The following is a 12,780-nucleotide window of genomic DNA, read 5'->3' on the forward strand; positions in this document are numbered from 1 at the left end:
TATAAGTCCTTCTCTAGTGTTTTGTTCCCCATTTAGCTAAATTATTAAGATACATATGACATTTTAATGTTAACACTGCTTTATATATTACTATTATAGTTCTGCTTTAATATACACATAAAATATATTATTAGATTATAGTTATTCATTGTATTCCCCTTCCCCACCCCCCATTTTTTTGGTGATAATTATTTTCTCTTCTGTATTGTTATTGAAACATGTATTCATAAATACTATTTGAAATAAAACATAGAAACATAGCCAAGGCAAGGGTATTAATGCATGGAATTTATTGCTTCCAATAACATTCATTTGTTGTACAAATTGAAGCATATTTAGAACATCAGCAGAAAGATATAACTTAAATTAACTTATTGTGAAATAATTTTACATCTATTTCTTGCTGTAGACATCTTTGTAAGCACTCTTCTTGAGGGTGGCCAGAACCTAGAACATCACATTCTGCATGTATTGTATAGTTGTCCGATTTGGGGAACATGGCACTTCAACTTTGAGCTATTACAAAGGTTGGGTACTGTACTTCTAGATTTTAGATTTTTCTAAGCTTTACATAAAATCATTTAGGGTATTCTTTTTTCTGGACATGTTGAAATTATCTAATTGAAGCACATTCTAAATTCTAGGCTCATATATTTTGTAGTGAGGTGTCATAGTTGTTGAGTCATGATTATAGCCTAGCAGTTGTTTGCATGAATCATGCGGCACCGAAGGATCTTCAAGTAGTTGTCTATCTTGTTAGAATCTCTGCGGAAACAATGCAGGAGGTGGTAGATCGAGAAGAGCTGTGATTCTCCATTGGGTACAGCAGTATCCACGGGTCCAAACCATGGGGGGTAAACGTCAGCTTCCAGATTAGTTTGCATCTGAAAATGTAAAAAAAAATATTAGTCTGACTTCTTGGTATTTTCTAATTCTATAACATGATTGGGTTGTGATATATACTACTGTTTGCCACAAGTGCTCAAACCTTTGAAAGCCTAATGCTCAACACTGGGAAAGGAATAGTGTCTTGGTGTTGAGGTTATATTATGTAGGCCGGTTCATATATGCATAGTTTATATGATATATAAATATACCTGTATATATTTTCAAATGTTATTAAGCTTAAATTATATTGTGTGTTTGTATTGGTGATTCCATTCCTTAACAAAAGCATATATATTTTTTTTCTACTGTGAAATATTCCCTTGAAATTAAACATCAAGGTAATTAAGATGAGCTATGTCTGATCTATGGACTCTCTTGACTAGATAATGAGTTAAGTAGTGGAATTCTCATTCAGATTGATGGAGTCTAGAAAATTCAACTGAATTCACTACTTTTTCCTGTGCGGGAGCCAGAATTATCTACATGGCATTGGATGGCAACCCATTCCCCAGTGGAAACTATCTCAATAACTTGTATTTCAAGCTTAATTTAATTGACTTAAGAAGAAAATATAAAAACAAAAACAAATAAAATATGAATTAAACTCACACAACTGCACTGTTTTTTTTTTTTCAATAATGCAATGAACAACTGACTGTGAGCAGGTGCCTGTTCCTACCAGTAGGGGATCCACTGAAATGGCATAGGGTTTGAGTTCACTGCACAGTTTGAAAGTGCCTTCATACTGTAGATCAGTTACCATGTATCACCATCTGGAAACTTTGCATAATTTGCAAAGACCCCTGACAGTGACATCACTGCTGAAGGTCCGGTGGCTGGGGGGGCAGGGAAATGTGAGTTCTGCTTATTTGAACCTGTCCATTGTGGGCAACACCATTCACTTTCAGCAAGTCTTCTTCTGCTCCTGGTGATTCAGCACCAGGGGTTGATGTCACTTCTGGACAGCATTGCGGTCTATTAGAGTACGTACGGCATCTATGGATGATCCTGTGAGATCACAGGATCCTACACATATAGACCAATTTCCTTGTGGCTGTCACTAGTGACGGCTGGGGGAACTGACACTTCTTGACGGCAGTAGCTCCGCCCAGGGTCAATCGTAGGAAAATTACTGAGACAATGTAGTTCCTACTTTGTCTCAGTATATGTTTTGACCGGGTTGGGATTTCAGTGAAATTCCAACACAGTCAGTATGAGTATTTATGAAATATTTTATTTTTGTGAAATATGCATTTTGCAGGGTATGTGGGGGTTGACAGTGCCTCATTAAAACTATCCTGAGCTCTGTTTAAACTGAACTAAGGCCTGACATAACCTTATTAAAATCTTATTCAAACACATTTAAAGAGTGTAGCCACAAATACTGAATATTATGAATATCGGCACCTGCACAGAGCAATAAATGAATCAATTGAAAAGGTAAATAGTATGCACAGTATTTATAATTGATATATATACAATATGTTTTTCTACCTGTAGAAGTCATTCCTTTTGCAGGGTTATGCAACTACTTACCCTGCTCGCGATTCTGTCTATTCCTCCCTGCAGGGATTTGGTTTGTTCCTCAATTTCTTTCACTTTCCTGGCAATATTATCTGGGACCTCCAAGACCAAGTGTTCAAGAGGCTTGTTCCAGGAGCGTAATAACGTTTGCACAATACTCATCAGATTTTCATGCTGCCCAATCAGAAATAAAACAATGAGGTGTATAAATAAGACCACAAGTGTTAAAGAAATACTGTATTCCTAACTTCTTTTGCCATCACCTCTCCCCATGGCTCCTTTTAGACCTTCCCAACATCCGCGCCAAGGCTATCCAGCATAGTTTCATATAGTTAAGCTTTGTGAAACAGAAGGAGGTGCGCCTCTAGTGGCTGCCTGGTAGTAAGCACTGCAATGTAAACAATGTTTTACATTGCAGGGTTAAGGAGGACAGGGACACTGAACCCAGACCAATGTGATTAAGTAGTGTGGGTGCCCATAGTATCCCTTTAGCCATGAGCAATTTTCTATTTCACAAAAAAAAAAGATAAGCAGGAGCCCTATTGGGACCTTTTTTATGTATCTCAAATAGTTCTATATATGAAAACCATACAGAGAATGCAAAAATGTTGTGGTCCTATTAATCACTTAATGCTTGTATACCTCCTGTGCAACAACATATTTCATCAATATCAAATTTGTAGTTATGTTTGTTTTTTTAATGTTGTCATTCATTTCATATATATGTATGAAAATACCATGTTCGAACACTATTAGTAAATGGGTTCCTGTTTTCAGCAGTGCCAGTGAGTTAAATGGATCCTAAAATGCCAGTAAACAAATCAGTTTTCCTGGCACTATAGGTTTAATAGCCCCCCCTTCCCCCCCCCTTCCTCGCACCCGCCCTCCCGCAGGGCAGAAGGGGTTAAAACACATTCAGCGACTTACCTTAATCCAGCGCCGATGTCACTCTGTGCTGGGTCAGGCTCCGCCATGTTCCTCCCCACCCCGACGTCAGCTGGCGGGGGAGACCTAATGCGCATGGGCGGCAATGGCCGCACTCGCATTAGATCTCCCAATAGGAAAGCTTTATTCAATGCTTTTATATGGCGAAAATCTGACGCTGGAGGTCCGTGAGGACGTCCAGCATCAGATAACGGACCAAAAGTCAGTTTGGATTCTGGTAGCCCTCTAGTGACTGTCTGGTAGACAACCACAGAGGGGAGACTTAGAGCTGCAATGTAAACATTGCGGTTCTCTGGAACTGCAATGTTTTACATTGCAGAACTAAGTGCAAAAGGGTCACAGCACCCAGACTGCTTCAATTTGCTGATTGTCTACAGTGTCCTACAGTGCCTACAGTGATTGCCTACAGTGTCCCTTTAATCTTAAAATGGTTTTGATGTAGAGATCATGCCCCTGCAGTGCCACTGCTTAATTCTCTGCCATTTAGGCTTTACATAGCTTTGTTTAAGTAGCCACAACTCCCCTGACTGAGACTTACGCAGCCTCTGTATACATTTCCTGTAAAGAGAGATTTAATATTTACACTCTCTTTATTGCACAGTATGTTTAATTTAGAATTTCCTATCTCTTGCTTTGTTAATTACCTGCTAGAGCCTACTTCAGCTTATGTGTGTTGTTCAATTAACAGAGCAGGAGATAAGAATTTATAAAGTAAGCAAACTGTGCTGTAAAAATTAAACCTTTTTTTCCATGGATGTTGTGTGAGGAGGAGAATGTCTAGAGAATTGAGCAGTGAGACTGCAGGGGCATGACCAAAACAGCTTCATTAAGATAAAGTTGTTTTGCTTAGAGTGTCCCTTTAACCATATGGAAAAAAACCTATATATCAATTGTCTTCTTAGCATCTTCATCTAATTATCATGCAACTTAAATTCATATATAGTACAAAATGCATGGATGATTAGCTATGCAGCATCTTCCTTGTAGCAGCCCATGGGTGGTGAATATTCTATCCAGTAGATTGGAAAATTTTGATTGAATCCTATTCTGGCTATAAAAAAGTAAGCATAGACATGATCCAAAAGAGATGATAAATTGAGATTTCTTTTATCTTTCAATGATGTTTTGGTTAAACTGAACGGTCGTTTTATTTATTCTTTTATTTTAATTACTGATCTCGATCTGTGTATGATTTAATAAAAACAACCATAATCGATACACAATCTGTATGCTTACTTTTATCTGTAAAGCTTGGTCCTTGTCCTCTGGTGTAGGCAGTGCAGATGTATGGCAGTTGTTCATGGACTTTGTTATGAAAGAACGCCCCTGAGAATAGCGTTGATCCTGTAACAAACATTTTTCACCAATTTATCAACAGAATTGCTAGATGGGCAGTTATGATGTTGTGAATTCACAACTTACTCGCTATACTCAATGAACATAAGCAACTCTCTTGGTATATTATTTGAACAGGAAATGAGACAAGAAGACCTATTGAAAGTCCTGGTTTCCAATCATGGCACTCTACTGATATCACTCTACTAATATGTTCAATTAATTACTGTCAAATTATACTACTACTTTTTATACTGTGAACCAATGCAATTTTTCTCGCTTTCTTTAACCTACGCTCTGCAACACTGTTCTTTACTGGTTAACCTTACATCTTCCACCACACTTTCACTGCCTCTTTTTCTGAACCTTCATCGTACTTGTCATAAGCCCTTATGAGATAAGATCCCACCAACAAAGTACTCACAAAATCTTCAAACGTTTCCGTAGAGAGAGATTGGATATAGTGTGAGAGTCTGACTGCCCGGTCAAATAGGTCACTGATGAGAACCTGGCATTGGAAACTTCCCGGAGTGCAAAGAGGGTAGGAGAACACCATCATTTTCATCACAAATATGTCAGATATAAGAAGTGTTAGCAAAATCACACCTGTTTGAACAAAACAGAAATAATGTATTTCATTATTCCAAAGTGAAGGCTATGGTGGTTAAATGGTAGTATTTTGTCACCCATTGTAGAAACTTTGTGTTATCAAATTTCCTGCTGACTTAAAACATCAGAAACACTCATATAGAAATGGAAAGCAACATGGAAGTCAACGTACTCTACAATCACTTATGAAGATCGAGGTCATCCACATGACATGCAGACGTCAGTAGACACCATGCCCAGTGGGGTCCTTGTTAAGCTTAGCAGATTGTGAGTTTTTGTGTTGTCATGTGCAGAATTCTTTGAGATTATATATTTTTTAGAGTTTTCTTTCAGAACTTGGTGGTAAATACTAAATACCCCAGTTTAATCTTCGTATTCGGTCTAACCATGTGTTTGTTATAAATTATTATGCTTCTGGCTCTATTTCATTTCATAACATTTCTGTTAAGACAAAAAGATAAAAGACTGTTATATAAAAAAACTCATTAGGTAATTTAATTTCATCAAAGGTTATGTTCCAATAATAACACATTTTTACTGTATTCAGTAGCATGTAAATTAAGCATGTTCCAAATTTTTCATAAAGGCAAACAATAACATTTTAAAATCCTTTAGAACTGTTAATGGCTTTCCAGAGTGTCAAGCAAGTGATGACTACATAAACCTCTATCATACACAGATAAAATATAAATGGCTTAAAAATCTTAAAAGTCCTTATGATAACAGTTTGTCATTCATTATTACGTTTTAAGGGACTACTTTTGATTTAGATAATTGTTCACTTAATTTTTGATCACTTAACGTTGTATCCAAAGATAAAACACTGATCTGTTTGTTTGTCGAAGAATTTCAAAATAAAATATGTAAAATGTACAACCAGCAAAAGTGATTACGACAATAAGGTCTTAAACATTTAAGAGATGTTGATTTTACAGAAACATCAATAAACTGGTGGTAATGTGGTAACTTGGATATATTAACTTTTAGCCCAAAGGGGCACTTTCTTTACAAAAACATTTATTCTGATTTTCTTTTTTTTTTTTTTCCTAATGTAATAGACTGCAACATGTACAATTTATAAATTTTTCAGCACTTTAAAAATCACAGGTAGAGTTGTTGATTTTTGAAAAATGTAAATATATATATATATATATATATAGATATATATATGTGTGTATATATATATATATATATATATATTGTAATAAAAATTATGTAATTCAACTTTGATACATTTATGCACTAACCTCTGTGAATTAGTTTGCTAAAATAGTAGGCAAAAATAGCCAAGTTGTTGAGGTGGAGAATTTTCAAGATTAGCTACTTTTGCCTCTGTTTCTCCATTTCAATTCTGAGTTTAATGAATAGCCCTGCAATTGATATTTCTTCAATCTTGCTATAAATGTAGACTTATCTAGATGTCTTTACTTTACCCCAGAATTATTTGCAATCACCAGGCATAAGAACCCACACATTAGATGGGGCTATTTTACCAAAACTCTTCCACATACCAGTGTGTGAAATTCCTCTTGTGTTGGCCATGGTCACAGTGTGCCTTTACTTGACGTTCTTATTGGGCTGTGCTCTTTTCTATCTCAGAGTGTGCTTTATTTATACTCTGCGCCTATATGATCATGTGATCCACACGCTTTCTTTGTCCCCACTGACATCATGCTGGTAATCAGAAACATGGAATCCTAATTTGCTCATATTTATATGTAAAACCCATCTAGGATTAGTGGTATCATCATGGTCTTTGATGCTGTAATTTATTTTATTAGGCATATGGAATATATACAATTCTATTTCTCAAATGTCACTTCTTTTCATTAGTTTTAAAAATAGATAATATATGGACTTTGCTTCCTTATTTTAATGAATATTAATATGTAAAACCTGTTAAGAGTGTGTATGTTTGCAGTGTGTTTAGCCTGTTTTTAAGTTGATGATAATTACATTCATTATAAGAAGTGGGTGACCTACACTTCCACTCAAGGCTGATGCTTCTTGAAATACTAGACTAGTCATTTTTCAGATGGTAATAATCAAAGATTTGCTTTGTTGTCAACTGACTCTTTTTATTGTCTTTATCGCATAGATATATAATATCTCTTTTCTCATTCAGATGCATGCATTGAGGGTGTAGAATTGAAACTATGATAAAGAAAGAAATCCCTTAAGATATAGCCAAATTTGTCTAAAGATAAAATACACAGCCTATGGGTTCATATCTACTTAGGCCATAGCTAGGTTTGGAAAATAACCAGAACTTGAGTCAAAGTCTTGGCACAGGGTTGATAAAAACAGAATCTCAGTCGAATTATTGACATTGGTGCCAATAAAGTTATTTTGGTTGGCACATCAAGGGATTCTATACTTCTACACTTACAATATTACACTGGAATATTGGCAAAAGTGTTTCACTAATAAAGAACCAAGAAGCTTATTAAGGTGGTAGCTCTTCCCTATATGGCTTTCTGTCCAATGTGAGTAATTAAGAATGAGGAAATTTAGAGGTAATATTAAAGGAGACATTGTCCTTTTCACAGCATTTTTTGATAACAAAAAAAAAAAATACATGTAGGTTGAGATAAACTTATATGATCCTCATGATTCAGGTTCAATGGGCGTGCTGAGTGTCATGCATGACATGTTAATGTAGTATATCTGTGTACTGTTTTATAATGACAGTGCTCCTTCAAGGGGGCGTTTGGTGGAAATGCTTAATTGAGTAGATCTCCAGCATTTTGCTGAATCCCATTTGCAATAGATGACCTAGAAAAAAAAGATGTGTATTGTCTTCTCTTATAGGTCAGTAATTGGTTGCACTGCATCGGTAGTGCAATGTGCAGACTCTGTCTTAAGTGTTGATTGATCAAGGGCCAGAAGATACTGGCTGTCTATCACTCATTTCATTATACCATGTCTAGACGAGAAAGGTGGAAGCTCTGGATTGCCATGCTTCTCTCTTTGGAACTGTTTCCAGGGACTTTCCAAACTCCATTGGCATAATGTAGGCACGTTTGGTGTACGTAGCCTGAACACAAAGTGCTTTCTTAGGCTGGGTCCTCCAGAGACCAATCTCTACTGGCCAGTAGTTGGTTTGTTCATATGTGTAAACACGTATTTGGCCACTAACTGGCTCTTCCAGGGGAACGCGCGTTCAGGGACGATTCAGTGTTGGTGTTCTGGTGACATTGGACGATGCTGCAGTATTTAATGACTATATAGATACACACCATACACTATTTCAGATATTTAGCTGCAATCTCTACTTTTTGTTTTAATATTTATATTCCTTTTTTTTTCCCTGGAGGGGTTGGGTATTAGTCTATTCATCCCGCTTTTTTTCCTTCTACATTTAGACCTAGCTACTCTAATATAGAGCTGGTACTCCCTTTCTGGTTATAAATCCTATCCTTATAGACTGTACAGGTTTGCTCATACCCCTTTCCCCTTCCTTGTTGTTATCACCCCAGGAGTGTGGGATTTGCAATATTTGGCACACTCTGGGTATCTGTAGGAATAAGTTTATCAGCGAGATTAGACAGATTTGTATCAATATAATGTTTTCATTCTATCTATGTTAAAGGAACACTATAGAGTCAGGAACATAAACATGTATTCCTGACCCTATAGTGTTAAACCCACAATTTAGGTGGCTTTCCCCCCCTCAGCCCCCTTTAAAACCTTATTTCCTGCAATGCGCGGGTCTGCCGTCGTTGACCCCGTCCCCAATCTGCCTCCTTGATGACATCATCAGAATTGCAAATTTTTAGCCAATCCAATGCTTTCCCATAGGGAAAGCATTGGATTGACATCCAATGCTTTCCCATAGGGAAAGCATTGGATTGACTAAAATCGTCAAGGAGATGGAATGGGGGTGTCTCTATGAGGATCTCTATGAGGAAAGTTCATAGGGAAAGCATTGGATTGGCTAAAATCGGCAAGGAGATGGGATGGGGGTGTTTCTATGAGGATCTCTATGAGGAAAATTCTGCGTCCCCATGCAGAGCGTGGAGACACTGAACGACAGTGCTGCTTACTGTGCAGCACTGAGCCAGGAAGCACCTCTAGTGCCCATCTGAGGAGTAGTCACTTGGCGGTGTCTCTAGAAGCAATGTAAACACTGCCTTTTCTCTGAAAAGAAAGTGTTTGCATGAAAATGCCTGAAGGCAATGATTATACTCACCAGAACAGCTACATTAAGCTGTAGTTGTTCTGGTGACTAAATCTTAATCTTAGCCTATACTTACAATTTAATTTTTATTTTTTTCTATATAATGGATTCATAAAAATCAGCACTTGATCAACAAATTCTTAAAGATTTTAATAAAAGTTAAGGTTTACTTTATTTTTGGGTTGCTCCTCTTTCTATAGGGATTTTCTATATCTTTTTATCCCTTACTTCTTTTTCAGTTTTTGCTTAAAATTGTTACCTTTAGGGGTTACCCCCCATTTCTTAAAAATGAGTAACCTTACACTATCGCCCTTAAATATTTGTATCTATTATGTTCATGGCATCCCAACATCACTACTGAGCCACAACTGTGACCATGCCACAGAATAAGCAAGTAGCAGCTGATATAAGCATACAATTAACTCTAGGGGGTTATATATGTTCTGAAAAGTGGTCTAATGAACTAAAAGAACTCTAAATAACTAAATATGGCGCAGTCAGAATGGAAACCAGTAGGTACAATGCATTGGTGACTCTGCCCATATTCCCTGTTTGCACCACTATTCACAACACACTATGTTTTGTATTTTGTTTTTTAGCTGGGATCAGTCTGTACACTAAATGCCCAGCTCCATGTGGATCTGTGCATGAGGGAGCTGTGCAGTCATGTTACAGACTGATACCCTAAGTCTAAATCTGCAGAGCAGACACTTGTAGGTAGCTGCCTGCTCTGGTGAGAGAAGGGTACTCTGTGCACCCGCCTTCCCTCTGCCATCTGGTGCAGACTGCTCACCTCCATACCCAGATTAGAATACTTCTATATATGTGTATAATGCTTGCTTAGCTCAGATGATATTAGCCATGTGATGATCATACATTTGTAGGGTTGGATTGAGCGTGTGGCGTTGACTCCTATCACTTAAAGCAAATAAAAAAAATAAGTGCTTTCAAATAGACTAGATTGTGACAGAACACCCTGTCACTGACAGTACTTTGTTTGCATGCTTTTCCCATTCCAGTTCGGTAACCATTTCGCCCTTTTTATACCTCCTGTACTCAGCCCACCTTGGAGCTTGTTAACTCTGTTGACCCCTATTGACTGTAATCGGTTCACACCTCATTGTTGCAAGTGTTCTGCTGGGTGGCCACCATTAGCATGAACGATCACGTGGGAAATGAGTTGGGGGCCATCTTGTCACACGAAAGCAGCGGTTTTCGGTCGTCGAGTGCATTGAATTGAAATCAGAGAAACTAACTTGCGAACACTGCTGAACTTTCGTCATCGCCTGCTTAGTTTCCCCACATCTCAGGAAAGCGCTGTTTGGTAGGATTGTTCGCACAAGCTAGGCAAACAATCGCTACCTAGGAGCCATTGAATATGTTCGGTTCCCGAAAGAGACCAACCACCGCCACTTTTCTCCTGGAACTATTTTGGACAGGCGCCATGTGTGCGGTCGGTCAAAACTTTATCCCGGTGGCAATTTGGATGTGTTTGTGGCATCTGAGCGTTATTTGGACACTTTGGGCGCTCAGATCCAGGCTATCTGGGGATATAGTACTTAATGGGGTCCCTTGTAATATTGTATATGTTTTGGGGTGTTTTGAACATTATACCTCTGTGCCTGGGAGATAATTAGTTTAAGCAAAGTACACTCAATTATCTCCCAAACACAGGGCCACCGGGGAGGAGTTTGTATTGAACTGTATGGAGACCCCCTGCTAGGGGTCTGTGTGTAAACTGCGTGTACCATGTCCCATTAAATCAGTTCACTCCCAGCATTAAGTCTCGGCTAATGTCTGTAGAGGGAAAGCTATAATCATACCAGAGTTCTAATCCCTTGTCAGCTAAAACCACTTCGAAGCTACAGTATCTCACAAAAGTGAGTACACTTTATTATATCTATTTATTATATCTTTTCATGTGTCAAAACTAAAGAAATGACACTCTGCTACAATGTAAAGCAGTAAGTGTACAGCCTGTATAACAGTGTAAATTTGCTGTCCCCTCAAAATAACTCAACACACAGCCATTAATGTCTAAACCGTTGGCATCAAAAGTGAGTACACCCCTAAGTGGAAATGTCCAAATTTAGCCCAAAGTGTCAATATTTTGTGTGGCCACCATTATTTTCCAGCACTGCCTTAACCCTCATGGAAATGGAGTTCACCAGAGCTTCACAGGTTGCCACTGGAGTCCTCTTCTACTCCTCCATGACGACATCACAGAGCTGGTGGATGTTAGAGACCTTGCGTTCCCCCACCTTCGGTTCGAGAATGTCCCACAGATGCTCAATAGGGTTTAGGTCTGGAGATATGCTAGGCAGTGGTTGTCTTGGAGGTGTGTTTGGGGTCGTTATCATGTTGGAATACTTGATTTACACTGTTATACAGGCTGTACAATTACTACTTTACATTGTAGCAGAGTGTAATTTCTTCAGTGTTGTCACATGAAAAAATATAATAAAATATTTGCAAAAATGTGAGGGGTGTACTCACTTTTGTGAGATACTGTATATCACTGAATCCAGCGCAGCAGAGTTCCAGAGAGGGGAAAAAGAACACCCTTGGTGGCAACACCCGTGTCTGTATCCGGGTGGCCGCCACACAGATGTTATCTGTAATATAATTATGCTAATAAAACCAAGTTGAAAAACAACAGAACATGAGATTTGTTTTCCCATCACAGAATTTTTTGCATAGCACAGGTTCAACTCATTGTTTACTAAAAGGTATATTCACTGAAATGAAAATTATTAGGAATTAGGAAATTATTAGGAATACAAAGTGAATTCAAACTCAGTTTCAAATTACAAACTTCATGAAATAGGCAAGAAGCACCTGTTCCAATTGTAATGTAGGGACCATTTAAAGTTAACTATGGCAACTACCGTATATACTCGAATATAAATCGAGACCCCTAATTTTACCCCCAAAAAATGGGAAAACTTATTGACTCGGGTATAAGACTAGGGTGGGAAATGCAGCAGCTACTGGTAAATTTCTAAATAAAATTAGATCCTAAATTTTTTTTTTTAATTGAATATTGATTTACAGTGTGTGTATATAATGAATGCAGTGTGTGTGTGTGTGTGTGTGTGTGTATGAGTGCAGTGTGTGTGTATGAATGCAGTGTGTGTATGAGTGCAGTGTGTGTGTATGAGTGCAGTGTGTGTATGAGTGCAGTGTGAGTGTGTGTGATGCAGAGTGTGTTTGTGTATGTGTTGCAGAGCCTTGGTGGGGGTGGGCATTTTTATTATTATTTTTTTTTAATTATTATTTTAATATTTTTTTGTTATATT

The 12,780-nt window shown here is 37.7% G+C and overlaps 1 protein-coding gene across 1 annotated transcript; it reads right to left on the reverse strand.

Annotated features, from left to right (window-relative positions):
* Nucleotides 1-268: 268 nt before the first annotated feature.
* LOC134577176 (prolactin-like) lies at nt 269-6,880 on the reverse strand. Its single transcript, XM_063435845.1, has 5 exons — nt 6,813-6,880; nt 5,117-5,298; nt 4,594-4,701; nt 2,425-2,586; nt 269-884 (listed from the first exon to the last, which is right to left on the reverse strand). The coding sequence occupies exons 1-5, from the start codon at nt 6,841-6,843 to the stop codon at nt 696-698; spliced, it is 672 nt and encodes a 223-aa protein (XP_063291915.1). The 5' UTR covers nt 6,844-6,880; the 3' UTR covers nt 269-695.
* Nucleotides 6,881-12,780: the final 5,900 nt, after the last annotated feature.

The sequence above is a fragment of the Pelobates fuscus genome, chromosome 11, assembly GCF_036172605.1.
Source record: "Pelobates fuscus isolate aPelFus1 chromosome 11, aPelFus1.pri, whole genome shotgun sequence".
NCBI classification, from domain to species: domain Eukaryota; kingdom Metazoa; phylum Chordata; class Amphibia; order Anura; family Pelobatidae; genus Pelobates; species Pelobates fuscus.

Bases quoted from the DNA above. Each gene is read 5' to 3' on its own strand.
- LOC134577176 (XM_063435845.1), bottom strand. From the start codon at position 6,843: ATGGCCAACACAAGAGGAATTTCACACACTG. The intron at 5,299-6,812 runs GTATGTGGAAGA...TTGTTCAAACAG, and splicing joins AAGAGGAATTTCACACACTG to GTGTGATTTTGCTAACACTT. The intron at 4,702-5,116 runs GTGAGTACTTTG...TGTTTGTTACAG, and splicing joins CGGAAACGTTTGAAGATTTT to GATCAACGCTATTCTCAGGG.